Genomic DNA, 14,681 nt, shown 5'->3' with positions numbered 1-14,681 from the left:
ATCCCATTATTTATTAAGTTCGCGCGAAAGTGCGATATTTCGTCAGGCACCATTTGTCACCCGGGCCGGGCGATCGTGATCGACGCAGCGGAGATTTATTACGATTGCATGAAAACCAGAACGAAACGCCGTTCGAACGACCGCCGCGCTTCCAAGTGTCTTTCTACTTAGTACTTTCCTCCTCTCTTCGGCATTACTCGGCTAACTCGGCGTCACTCGTCAGTCTCGTCACATACGTGAAACCCCATGTCCCTTTCCTATTCTCTGGAGAACCTGAGCTCAAACTTTGCTCAATGAGAATATTAGAAGGTTGATTACTTCAGTAATTGTTCTTTATTTCCAAAATTAAATATTTCGTTGAAAACATTTTAAATTAAAGCTTTACAGATATATAACCTACTTAAAAAATAATTAAAATGAAAAATAAAGTTCTTCTATACATTCTTATGTATGCAATTTATACTCTAAAATAAACTTAGCGCAAGAGTTCTTAGGTCTTTAAGGATGAAAAAGATTGACAGCAAAACAATCATCATATTTCTCTCGGTGCAGCTCTTATTAACAAACCTATACTCAAAGAAAGCGCGCGTAATATCGGAGCCACCCCATATATCGCTGCGGACGAGGGGGAATAGGGGGATGGAGGAGTAAAGCTCGGTTCGCGCAACTGCGGTCGCACACGAGTGTGCAATAAGGCAGCCCTCCCTCGGTGGCCTCGGTCCTCGGATAGAGGTCTCTCGGCGAGCGATACGGCCGATACGTGCAACCAGCGAAGGGCCGCTCGCGAGGAACGCGAGACGCGAGCTCGCGCCTCGATGTCGACGTGACGGTCCCGACAGGAAGTCGATTCGCGACCGGAAATTAGCCCCGTTCGCGTCCCGCCCATCCCGTTCCGCGGTCGTCGCGAGGGAAGGGTCGCGGGTCGCGGGAAGTGAGCACCAGTGAGCACTGAGCAGATAGCGTGCGAGACACGCGGGAGAGGAGAAGGGAAGGAAGGAGGGAGCGAGAGAGAGAGAACGGGAGAAGCAGTCAGGTGGTGCGTGGTGGAGGGTGGAGGACGGAGAGAAAAAGAGCGAGAGCGAGAGAGATAGAGAGAGGGAGAGGAACGTGAAGGCGCGAAAAGGGGAGTGGAAAAGAGACGGAGAGTTCACCACGAGCGGTACCGAGCGCGAGCGCTACCCCTGCGAGTCGACGTGGCCGCGAGACACCGTCGTCGCGGGTGGGTGCGCGGAGCGGAAAAGGGTGTAGAAGAGGAGAATAAACGCACTCGCGGGTCGCATTCCGGATTCCGGCGTCGCATCGAGGAGGGGCGAAAGGGCACTGCCGCGCGTGCGGAAGTGAAACTCGTCGGCGAGAGGTGAGCCGGCGGCGGCGACGCGACGCAGCGCAGCGCAGCGCAACGCAACGCGGAGAAACGGCGGTGACGCGACGCGACGCGACGCGACGTGACGGAACGCGAGGCGGCAGCGAGTGCGCAGGCACCTGGCGCTGGCTCTCCCTCGCTTACACCGTGCGTGACAAGTGTCCGACCGTTCCGCTCGCAAAGTTCCTCGCGGCTCGACGCGGAGCGCACCAAGAGAGTGCTGTGTGCCGGAGGGGGGTGTACGCGTGGAATCTCGAGCCGAGAGAGAGAGAGAGAGAGAGAGGGACGAGATGTGAGTTTAATTCCGCGACGACCACGCAGCGGCCGTATCTACGAGGGCGTTCTCGCGTTGGCAGCGACGGCGACGGCGACGGCGACGGCGACGACGGCACCGCGGCCCCGACGACGATAGAGCAGCGCCGTAACTCCTCGGCGCGACGGACAACCCTCGAGCCCCTTCAGCCTTCAGCCCCTCGCCTCGCGTCGCGACAGTACGACACTCAACGACAGTAGTCATCAGCTGGAGAAACGGTTATCGTGGGTGTGTAACTGTCCGCTCGGGGACGATCGACTGCGTGGGCGTCGCGGCGGCCGTTAGAGGCGCGCCGAGAAGCGCCATTGTCGTGTCGGCTGCCACGTGAATCGCGAGTGAACTTGTTCTCTCCGGAGTCTCCGGGGCAGTCCGGGGGGATCGAGGGCGAGAGATCGAGGGATCGGTGTCCGTCCGTCCGTCCGTCGAATGGACGAGCTCCGTCACTCGTCGAGCATGTCCCTCCCGGGCACGGCAGGATCCAGTTAACGAAACGCAATATATCCCGCAGATCCGACCCGGTTGGGATGACGCATCGCCTCGTCCGCATCGCAGGGTCCGGAGGATAACGAAGCGGTAATCCCGACAGATGTGAAGGGGCTACGGGCTACGGGCTACGGGCTACGGTGCTACGGCGGCAGCAGCAGTGCAGCAGTAACGCTAGTAACACCAGCGGTGTTCGACCGCGCGAAGACCGTGCCGCGAAAGTGGAGTCCTATTTATCAGCGACGGCAACCCACTGACCCGTTTTCGTTTTCAATCGATGCGGTTCCAAAGAGTTTCGAAGGATCGGAGGGACAGAAGGGCGCAGCCATTATCTAGCAAGCGGAGTCCAACCGACGTCGTCGCGCACCGTCCCGCGGGCGAAATCGCGCGTTGGTTAGGATCGCGCGATTAGAGTGCCGCTGTGCTCCGTACCGATTAGCCGATTTCGCCTCGGTGTGGGGTGGCGGGCAACGGTGCAACGGGCAAGAGCGACGGGCCCGTCGAGATCGAGGATCCGAGGATATCACCACCGGTGAGATCCATCGCGTATCGTCCGATGGTGCATTCGGGTAGCGCAGCGCGTGAGCCCGGGCTGCAAGAGAGAATGCGAGAGCCTCCTCACAGCCTGTGAACATGATTTGTCATACACATGCGACGGGCGGTAATCGTACGACGAGAGACACCGACGACGACGACGACGACGAAGAGGAGGACGACGACGACGAGGAGGAGGACGACGACGACGACGACGATCCCCGACTCCGCGGCCATGCCACGAGCACGCTGTGCGCTCGCATGAGACCAGCCCGACTACTGCCCGATTGCCCTTCCACGCATCAGCAGCAACAGCAACGGCAACAACAGCGACAGCAGCAGCAGCAGCAGCAGCAGCAACGGCAAAGGCTGCGGCAGGGAAAAGAGTCCGTATCACGCCAGACATCGACCGGCGCAAAATCTAAGGACGTCTACCGCCTTCCCTTATCGTTATCCCGTGCGAAGGAGGCCACCCCGAAGTCATCGACCACGACCACGGAGGAGGTCCCGCGTCCCGATTGGCACGACCTGCGAGTGCAACGTACCGCGAGTGCCGAGCCGACGACGACGACGACGGCGACGACGACGACGACGGTGCGACCGTCGACACGACAACAACGACAACAACGACGACGACGTAACCCCGGTGCGCTCGCGTTTCCGCGTCGTTGCGGTGCGGTGGTGCGGTCAACGGGTGTCGGATGACTTCCCCAGGACGACAGACGTGCTTCGTAGTCGTAGAAGGTTATTATACATTGTCCCGACCGTTATATCCCGCAACGAGAGCTGTCGTGGAAGAGGCGCGTCTTGGGTGCAGCCCGATCGGAGCAACGGTAACGTCCCGTCGACGTCGACGTCGTCGGCGGTGCGCCGGCCTGCCTACCCGCGTCATACCCACGTCGCATACCCCGTGCACGCGCGTACATCGTCGCCACCACCACCGTGATGGCGGAGCTACCTCAGCCTGACATGTCGCACCTCACCGCCGAGGAGAGGCGCATCATAGAGGGTGTTTTAATGCGTCAAAAGGAGGAGGAGGAACAGGATCATGAGATTATGAGGTAGGCGACCATGCTCCCCCGTACGTGTACTTTTTCGATCATTTTGCCTGAATCACGCGTGGACACGTGGAAATTTTTGCGAGCCTCTTATCGAAGAGATTTTAATAAAAACAATAAATTAAACGATTTTACGTATATGATACGTTTATTTAGAATTTAGACAGTAGCTTCAAGAAATAAAACTGAAGTAGTCATTGTGATATAAATAATATCGCGTTCCAAAATATGCACAATATGCAAAATATGTTGTATGCAAAAAAAAGAAAAATATAAAAAGGCTTGTCGACGAGTGAATTGACAAAATATAATCTCATGATGTGAAACAGGTAAAAAAATAGTATAATATAATTTTATTCATTCAATAACATTCAATAATTTGCATCTAAGAGAAAATGATAGAAAATCAATGAAGTGATCAATTAATAATTATATTATTTATCGAAATGTATACGTGAATGGCGATGTAGCAGTAATTGACATCGTTTTTTTCCACTTACGTTGTTAAAATAACGAGCTCGAAATATCATTATCAACGGTACTAAAAACTCTCTCTCTCTCCAATGATGGTCATGTAGTATCGAATCTTAAAGCGCGAATGTGTACGTTGGAATTTTTTTTTTTATTGCTGTCGTATAAGCGTGGCTCGCGCGTAACTGGAAACTATCGATGAAGTATTGTTTCACAAGCAGGACGCGCGAGCTTTCACACGGGTATTTAGGATTCTCTATTGCACCGGATATTGTCAGGCTGGTCAAATGCCTGTAATAACATTCACGTACCGTGATGCATGTGGCCGGTATTGTCCGTCGCGCTTTCGGTAATTGTGGACCATTTTTATTCCCGACTGCCGCAAATATAACCGTGAAACTGCATAGCATCGGATGAAAACTATTGAGAGTATCGACATTTCATTCAACGCTTAAGCGGATATACGTAAATATTTCTGCGATTTCTCGATTTACGCAAGAGATTATTTTTTTCAACATAACTTTAGTACGACTCGGATAATTGGACGAAGGTTTAAAACTAATCAAGAGATATCTTTATTAAGTTATCTATTCGTAATTTAATCGAATGTACTAATATCTATTCAAAGATATGCGTTATAAAGAGAGTAATAACTTTAATTGCGATAACGGGCGGTCTATTTTAACCCCTATTGGATCAGATGATAACCGTCAAGGTCAAGCCTCGGCTAAGTTTAAAAGTTATCGGAATTAGGGATAAAAGATATTAATGATCGGGAGCGCCCGGCGCAAAAGTCGGCGTAGGTAGCGGCGCGAAAGTGAGATGTCGTTTAGTTGGTTTTTACCGCAATTGGCAGACGGACGAAACGACAACCGATCGATTGGATAAAGGTATTTCTTGACCAATAGGTCTGCTCCGGCTCGTTTCACCTATTTTCCCGGCTCACCTGCTCATTAGTCCTTGACCGCTTTACACCTACATCTTCCATTTATGTATCCACGGCCCCGCACATGCTCCCGATTACCGCGTCGGCTCTCATCTCTTTTGTATCGAGCGGTCAGAAATAAAAATCGCTTATAATTGTGTCTCTTCGACGTCCGCAAATATTCTCGCCCTTGTGCCTTCGCAACAAGGTTTTGCGCGTCTCGGATGCGTTCCCCGTTGCATCGTGCGATCGATTCGTCGATCACGTCGGATGTAACGTGGACGTATCCGACGTTACAACTGATTGCGATCAGTCTCGCGCATATCGCTGATAAAAATAAGACGGCCGATCCGTGATCCGCTTATCACGAGGAGGCGACGACAGGACCGGCGACGGCGGCGTGCGTAATTGCGCGAACGCGGAGATCGGTGTTCTACCTGTGGTAGCTAACAATAACTGTAAACGGAGAAGAGGAGGAGAGAGAGAGAGGGGGGGGGGAGGGGCAACCAGGCGTTGCGCAGTGAACAGGTTTTATTGATAGGTCGTCGCGACCGAGCGAAAAACGGGAACGTGAGAACGAAGGGAAAGAGTAATGAGGAAAGCGTGCTGTGCCATACCGATGCGCGCGAGATCATGTAATGTAGACGACAAGTACGTGTAGGGACGCATGTAAAATGCAAGGCGACGAGCCTTGACGTGGCGTAGTAACGAGCTGCTGCAGCTGCATGCATAGGGTATGCATAGGTGTATGCGACCGTAGCTCGTGGACGGGGTGTGAAAGCGCCTGGATTGGCACGGTAAATTCTTGGAGGGTGAAATATATACGCGTCCTCTACAGATAGGTAGCACGTATCTGTCGGCGGCGGGGAGAGAGGGTGAAGGAGTGCAAATACCGTTGAATAACGAGACAGTCAAGACTCAACGCGAGAAAGTTAAGCCGGCAATTATGTCGTTGCGTTGACTTGCCGCGGTTCGCCAGCGACTCCGATTTTAGAAAAAGTATATGTAAATGAAACTTTTTCCAAAAGAAAGATAAATCATCTCAGAAATGCGTGGTCCCCGGGAAGAATGAATGTACATCTCGGGGAATCGGAAGTCGCTCCCTTCGTTCCATTACACGGTCACTGCATTATCGCGCATTAACGTTTCGTTGGTTTTTGTTTTATTTTATTTTATAAACGCTCGCGCGAGATGATTTACGCGATATTTGTACGACATTTGTACTAAGATACTGCATGATATTTTCTTTCATACTGAATGCTTCCATGATACCGGCAGATCGTTTTATAGATTATATTAAAATGGCATCATCGCGGATGTTATATTAATACGTTAGAATATATAAATGTAAAAGATATGAAAAATGTGTCACACACTTTATAACGCCGTTCCTTTGGCAATTTAAATTAAAAATAGGAATCTCTCTTTGCTCAGAAATTAGATTAATAAGAAAACTTTTGCAATCTAAGAAAAGTTTAATAAACGAATTATTATTATAATAATATATTTTTATTTTATTTTATTGATGTTGAAATAAAAATGTAGGACAGCGATAGGCTGAAACCCAATTTCAGGGCACGCTGGAAGTATGAGAAAATTATACAAAACTACGGGGGGACGTATCTGTGATACTTCATCTCTCTGTATAAGCTTCTTTTTAGTCCTTTCATGTCGATGGGAGAGTTTCTTGCGTGTCGCGACCTTTCCACGATCGCTCGTAACGCAGAAGTGGGAAAGTCTTGTGCGACTCTTTGTCGAGTGTGATCACCGTTGCGTGCGCGAGTCACTCGATTATCGGTAAAGTAATTAGAGAAATATAGGTATATAGATGCGGTGCAACTACTCCCTTTCCCCGCCGCGTTGTAACACAACGCGCGCCGGCTTTTGTTCTATCGACAAACTCCAGGATTTGGGTTACGGTGTCAAGATGCGTGACGCGGCTGTCTCCTTTATTTGACAATCGGTCAAGGGTAAGGAGATTCAGTTTATACGTCTTCCTGGCTACAGGATCGACGCGACGCTCGTAGGTTTATCGGTATCAAAATTTTGCTCTGCGGCGCGAGTAGCGTTTAGTCAATTTTTTTTTGCGTGTCCGCGGTACGTTTCCGTTATCGGGGTGGAGCTGGCACGTCGCAGTGCCAACAACCCCCGGTCGAAGCTCGGCAGTCTGATTCGCCGTTGCGTACGTGATCCAAAATACAAATCCTAAAAATTACCGCAACATGCCGCCAAGTACTCACTTATTTCTACTTGCAGCTATGGTGGTGATTGGCTTATTTGTCAGACGAGCGTCTCACACATAGCAAATTTTATGTACACATATATACGTTTGAAGATTTGGTGTACTGGCAAGCGGTTTCGTTTAATCTCGCTGATCGACGTAGAATCTTCTTTTTTTTAAACATAATTTCTACCTTCAATCCCCGAATATCTAACGGAAAAAATATACACATCCACTTTACACACATACACACACGCGCGAATTAGATTTTCAAGCTTTGCGTGAATAAATATGAGGTAATTTTAACGGCCCTATTTTATGGCATAAACGAAAGTCGATAATTAATAAAAGCTCTCTCTGTCTCTCTATCTCTCCTTCCCCTTCTCTGTCTTTCTCTCTGAAAGCGGAATGAATGTACAAACCGGGAAAAAGATCGGACAGATCTGATTCTCTAATGAATAGAACGCGGTCCTGTTTATTCGACTGCGGTCCGCGATATATTTTAAATATACTGATGTCGAGTCCATTGTACAAGCGATGTTTATTTCATCTCTTTAGGGTTCATTAATTTCACTTGCATTTTGCGAGAGCTCTTCGCGTAATTAGTTGACGGAGGTACATAAAGAACAAAAGATGCGATTACGGTCGGACAGGTACGAAATAAATGTGACCTTACATATATAGCTTCGTGTTTTTCAACGGACGATTGCGCTGCAATAACTGTCAACTAAAGCTTATAAATTTCGTTTTTTTCCCTCTGACAATGTGACGCGCGTTGCATTCGAACGGAAAGTTGATAAATATAAACACTCTTATACCGCGCTTATTTGAAGTTTATGCGATTAAAAATCAGTTGCAACAACAGTCTAAACTTGAAGAGTGATGATAATTTGTCAGTAAGTGATTTTAATTATTTGCTGTATTTTTCTCTAACTTATTATTTTAATTATAATATATACAAAAAGAAAAAGATTGAACGATAATTAATACCATATATAACACTAAAAAATTATTATAAATAGGTTATCTAAATTCGGTTTAACAGTTTTTTTTTCTTGATTAATTCTATGGCGCACAATAAAAGATTTTTATTTTAAAATAAAATTTAATTTAATTAAATAACATTGATACAATGATATTTTGTCTAAATCTTTCTAGTAAACAATATCGATATCAATACAATCGTCGATATTGACGTTAAGTCATGCGGTAATGACGTACTTTAACAAAGTCGCCAGCTTAATTTCAAGCTTGCAAAACACACGGTCCTAAATTGGTTTAAATGAATGCGAGTAGGAACGGGAATAGAGTCGCAACCAACAGTGACGTCGGCATCGTCACGTCGCATTTTCAGGGAGAAATTGCGACCGCTCGGAGACGTTTCTAAGGCGCGATTTACGGAGCGAAAATAAATCTAGGTGCGATTCGTTATCTTGAGGTTCGGTAGAATGTCGGAGTCCGCAAATGGTAGAATTAGGATTGACAAATTCGGCTGCCGTCCTCGCGGAATGCGGCTTCCATATCAGAAGCCGGTAATTTTCTTGGCTTTACTAGTGCGAATTCAGTTGGACATTGAATACGACGACAGTATTGTTAATTTTCCGTCGTTTATTCTGTAGACATTGATTATAATCATCCTTCTTCGTATAGATCGTCAGAAGTAATTCTACACGGAAACTAAGAAATCTTGGGACTGTTAGGCTTTAACTAAACATTAAATCTGTTTAAAATCATATTACAGAAGTGATAGAAATAGGATACATTTTTTAATTTAGTTTCTTTTTTCTTGATTATACTCTCCCATATGTCATAAAGATTGCCGGTTTCAAATTTTCAATAACTGACTCGTCGTCATTCAAGCCTGGAAAAAAATATGAAACTATAGTGTGTGCTAACAAAACGTGATAGATTATATATGTACGATACATTTAACTTTCGGCTCTTTTAAATTTCGCTTTTTCTTAATAGTTGATTATTGGTTTGCAGACGAAAGCAAGATGAGGTGCAGGTCCTCGAGGAAACGATACGGATGCGTTCGGAGAAACACAAAAAGGCCGGGGTTGAGCTGAACGCCACGTGTCACATATGCCTGAAAACCAAGTTTGCCGACGGCGTCGGCCACATCTGCAACTACTGCGACATCCGATGCTGCGCACGCTGCGGCGGAAAGGTCACTTTACGGTCAAGCAAGGTAAGAGGGCACGGGCAAAAGGAGTACGCGAATAAACGGCCGGAAGAATCGTGGGGGCCAGATTGATCGAGTTGTTGCGAGTATCTGTCCCGACGCGTGCCACTTTTCTTTCCGCGTATTACATCGCCGCACTCGGCATACCGTGGAGAAACCTTTTGAAGGCCTCGGCGTAAAAAGATCACACGGGAAATAAAAATAGAAAGACACCCATCGGCGTGTGATGCCCGGCGATCAAGTTGATATTAACGCGTCTGATGTAAATAATGTACCCTCGTCGAGCGATACAGAACATGATGAGGGATATATACATCATTTTAACAAAATAACTAAAAAGAAAAAAAGACACGTAGACTGAAAAATGTTTACTTTGCGATGCAAACGAGTGTTGCTCGAGGCAACATCTGAAGTGTGGAAAATAAACTTATTAAGCCCGCACTGTTAGAACGAACTTTTTATGAATGTATAAATATATAGAGATAAAAAAATATTGTTGTCTTGATTTTATCTTGAACTTTGGCGTATTACTTTTTATTTGTCTTTTTTATTTAGCTTTGTTTCTTAGCAAACAAACAGGTGAATAAGTGATAAAGTCAACACGAGTTTATCGAATTTATAAATCTCGTGATACGAACAATTTATTGATTAGTGATGTGGTGAACAACACAACTCAAAATCACAGTTGATTAAACGCGATGGATTGTATATACGGATACACCTACCCTTTGCATGATCTCCAGAAAGATTTGACACATGCAGCGTACCGTTCTGCTCCGCAAATTAGCCTCGCCGTCGAAACGTTTCTTCTTTTTTTTTTGGTGAAATTTTTCTCTTCCGTACTTCTCATAAAACCTCGACGGCGTGAATGTGAAAGCCAAGCCCCTCGTTCTCCGGTCAGACAGAAATTTTGCAATTGCCTCATTAAGCGCGCATGTATTCCGCGATGGCGGAGATAATGTAAGAAGATAACGCGTGATTTGATGGAGAAGGGAAGGGGAGGGGGAATTTAGCTCGGACAGCGTTATCGAATCGCAACGAAACGAGAGGGAATTAACGTTGGACGGACAGTGATACGGGAGCCGCGGCAAATGTCGGGTTTTCTGGGAACAATTAAGAGCAGTCGCATTGTAAAAGATAATAATCGGTGAGTAGTATCGTCCGAGGACGCTTACTGCGGAATACGTCAAAACAATTGACCTTACGGTAGCGCGTCATCATCCCCGTGCCGGTACGTCAATTAACCCTTTATCGCGGTATGAATACGGTATCCGTGGGCGTAATACCGTCGCTAAATAGCCGTCGCTAAATACTCTGCCACTCTATTTCGTCGAGAGTCTATTTCGCCGTTTTCGACTCGACTCGCTTCTACTCGCGCAATTTCGATCTTCCGGATTTTCATCCGTATAGAGATGAAAGATTAACGTCCGGCGAGCGGGACGTAACCGTGTGCAGTTCGGCGCGCGCGGGGCCAACGCCGGCGGGTGTGCTTTTAAAACTTCGATATTATCCGCGCCCATCACATTCTCCGAAATCCGTACAGATTTTCGCAAACAGAAACTAACGCTCGTCGAATTTGCACCGTATACCGTTCTAACGCGATTATCTACTTGCGCAAATATTATTCTTATCTCCGCATCGGAGTGGTTACGTTCTCGTCCTCGCGCGGTATTACAATATCGATCTACCATATTCGAATCGTAGCCTTTCCGGCGTAATCCTCGTACTAATAATATATAGAAGTAACATATGAGATAGATTCTATTGGTTCCTCGTACGGTGTAACTATGTACTATTTATTACCGTATCACATACGCAAGAATGTGCGATACGTTTAAGTATGCCGTTGGAAATATTTCACTTATAGGCGTACATAGGAGGCAGCTGCAATATATATATGCGACTTATGCACGCGTACGAACATAAATATAGAGATTTGAATAAATAGAAATATAATATTAGATTTCTTCCTTATTATTTTTAGCTTGCAGCACTGATTTTATCGATCACCGTGTCTTCTGGCTTTATTTAATGACCCAGTTTCTCTCTCTCTCTCTCTCTCTCTCTCTCTCTCTCTCTCTCTCTCTCTCTCGTGACAGATAATTTACGGATTTAATACCGAAATAATTACCGAAAGGAAATCTAGAGAATATTTCTGGGTATAATACGCGCGGCGAATCACACGTTTCGCCTGCCGTGTCTGTGTGTGTGTGTGTGTGTGTGTGTGTGTGTGTGTGTGTGTGTGTGTGTGTGTGTGTGTGTGTGTGCGTGATATTTCGCGCAGGACACCTCTTTACTGCGAACATGTAATAGCTTTTATCTTTCGCGAGCGTCGCTGCATCTTTCATCTCTTTCAGCGCGGAGACAGAAAGCTCCATTTTCCGGATTATTAAAAGTAATCCGGGCGCTGATCAATGACGCTCACGAGCGCGCCCGCGTAAAATTTAACGGCGCTCAGGCACGGAAATGTCGGGCGCGCATAAACGTAGGCGGACACGGGGGTAGGTGGGGTGTTTTGTAGTAAACCTCCCCTCCCCCCGCCACCCCCGCCGCCGCGGGTTGCACACGTGCGCGCACGCTACGCACGCACGCCTCCGTCATGGCCGCACGCAAGTACAATGACAAACGTCATCGTGAGCGAGCGTCGTTACATCATCGATCCGCGCCCGTGGAAACGATGGGGGCGGTGGACGGGAACGGCGGGATAGGGGGATGGAAAAGAGGGTTCTTTCTTCGTTTCAAATGAGCGGGAACTGTCCTACCCCGCAATCGCGTCGCGTCGCGTCGCGTTGCGTCGACCGTTTAATTGCGTCCCGTTGCGAAAACAACGAAATTACAGAGCTATCTGAATGTCTCACTCGAAGAGAATCGATACCGACCGCTCGTTTTATACGCAACCCGTCGCGATTTACTCGTCCGACTACGTCTGTGCGTCGTCGTTGTCGCCCGTCGTCAACGGGTTTCTTTCTTTCCCTCTGTCCCGTTCTTTTTTCCGTTCTCGCGGCCTGGACGCTGCGTGGGAGCCTATGAATGGGGCGCGTCCCTGCGTGACGTCACTCGTCGCGCTGGTTCACATGGAGGGAGTGGGTGCCGGGGGTGGTTGGAGCGCGGGGATGCCGGAGGAGTGGGTGGCTGGGTGGACGGTGAGACGTTGGGCGGTGTGCGAGGTAGGGAGGGACGGGGGGGTACATGACGCAACATATTGATCTAAGTTTGGTAGGGAGGGTGCGTGGTGTATAGAGGAACACGTTGGAGGAGGAGGAGGTGGAGGAGGAGGGTGGAGGAGAGGGTGGTATATAAGGGGAGTGGAAGGAAGGGCGGAATAAAATATACGCTATCCGTCAAATCTACGCTCTTCTGGGATTTCTCGATGCGCACAGTTTTACTCAAGGATCGTATGTTGTTCTCTCGAGTTACGGCGGCATCGGGAAGACGGCGAACTTATATAGATAGTTCGTCTGTCGTCTGCCGTTCGATGCCGCGGCTACCGGGTAGACGTCGAAGATAACAGTTGCAAAAAGAGTCGATAAGAATGGGGAAAAGAAAAAGAGGGATGGCGGAATAACAAGATCTGTGACATTATGAACAACCGTTGTGCGATCTACAATGGCAATCGCGACACGAAGATTGGCATCGAATTGCTAGACAGAAACAATCTCTCTTGGAGAGACGTGTCGAGCACTTGATTACTTCTTGAAATAAATTCCTCGAAACGGAACCGAGAAGCCTTGTTATTGCTTACGGGATTTATTTATGGAGTGTTAGATCTTATTCATGAAACGTGCTATTACAATATAGATCCTAACTATGTAAGCAAGCGTACCTAATATGTCATACGTTATCTATTTTTATTATCTTTTTTTATCCGTTTGCCTCATTTTTACAATTGAATTAATTTGCCAGAAAATATTTAATCGAATATTTTTTCTTGTGAACCATAAACTCTAATGAATTAAGAAAATTTCTGAATAAGTGTCTCGTGAACGTAAAGAGCAAAAGCATTCCTGAATGAAACGTGATTTGCAATACCTAAATGGCGATGTGGAAAGCGACGTCATAATAAAAATGTCGATGGCTAGAATACGCGACGTTTACGACCCATTCCGCTACCATTTTGTTTATCTACGCTTCGGGTTGCAGCTCCTTCGCTGGAAATCGACTATACGTCCGATGATATACCCCGCGATTGAAACGCGACTTACACATGCTCGCGCCACGAAATCGGTTCTATCGAATACTTTATTATCGCGCAAGCACAGACAGTAACATAGCGGGGAATCACCTCTGCGAGATTTTGCGTTATTTAGAAAGACACGAGGTAGTTCGGGAGATATACGAGAACGACGCAACGAGAACATGTGTATAACGTTAAAATACTTGTCGACTTCTCCATTTCATCGTTTTCCATAATCTATATTATTGATTGCTGGCCACTCTAATTCCGATCGTCTTTATTTTTTATATCGCAGAATCGTGCAAAATCATGTGCGATCTTGTACGGTCCTTTTCCTGCCTCGCGCTTCGGTTATGCTGGGTCGACATTGATAACGTGACTTGCTTCTTTTTCTTGATTAGATGTGACTATGTACTTTCTTATTTTAAGATTATATCAAGGAAGATAGACAAAGAGAAAAATGACTGAGACAATACTTCCAAAATATATTTTTTATACAAAATGCAGTTGCAAAATAATAAGAAATCAATATCGCGGACGTTATAGCTTTTAAATAGTTGGTGGTGCTTTAAAAAATTAATATGTTAAAAAATGACTTGAAAGAAAAGCAAACATTTACACGAATTTTAATATCATTTCGAAACATTGTTATCACTTACGCTTTTGGCAAATTTCGCTACGTTATTTAAAAGCGCCGATGTTAAAAATAAATTCATATATCGTTCTACAGTTTCGATGCGATATTCACGGTTTTTTGCAGTTCTCTACTGTTTTCTTTCGCTCGAAAGGATTGGGACGGATGCCGTAATATATATTACAATGATCAATAAATACTTTGTTCTTCGTTTATTTTTATAGTCTTTTGATGTTGCTAGGATTTTGCTTCTTTTCTTTCTTTCTTTTTTTTTTACAAAGAAATCTGGAGCATCGATGAAATATTTCTTAGAGAGTACT

At 46.5% G+C, this 14,681-nt stretch overlaps 1 protein-coding gene across 3 annotated transcripts in view; it reads left to right on the top strand.

Moving 5' to 3' along the window:
- Positions 1-2,785: 2,785 nt before the first annotated feature.
- The window catches only part of Rim (Rab3 interacting molecule), a 58,876-nt gene continuing 46,980 nt past the window's right edge, over positions 2,786-14,681 (top strand). For all 3 annotated transcript variants that reach the window (XM_071709436.1, XM_071709439.1, XM_071709438.1), the window contains exons 1-2: positions 2,786-3,754; positions 9,355-9,559. In XM_071709436.1, the coding sequence (XP_071565537.1) occupies positions 3,639-3,754; positions 9,355-9,559 (321 nt within the window). In that variant the 5' untranslated portion in view covers positions 2,786-3,638. The remainder of the gene's footprint in view (positions 3,755-9,354; positions 9,560-14,681) is intronic.

This window comes from Temnothorax nylanderi, unplaced genomic scaffold, assembly GCF_030848795.1.
Source record: "Temnothorax nylanderi isolate EJ_2023f unplaced genomic scaffold, tnyl_v1.0 TNYL_tig0077_pilon, whole genome shotgun sequence".
NCBI classification, from domain to species: domain Eukaryota; kingdom Metazoa; phylum Arthropoda; class Insecta; order Hymenoptera; family Formicidae; genus Temnothorax; species Temnothorax nylanderi.
This window is presented reverse-complemented; position numbering and strand designations above follow the sequence as displayed.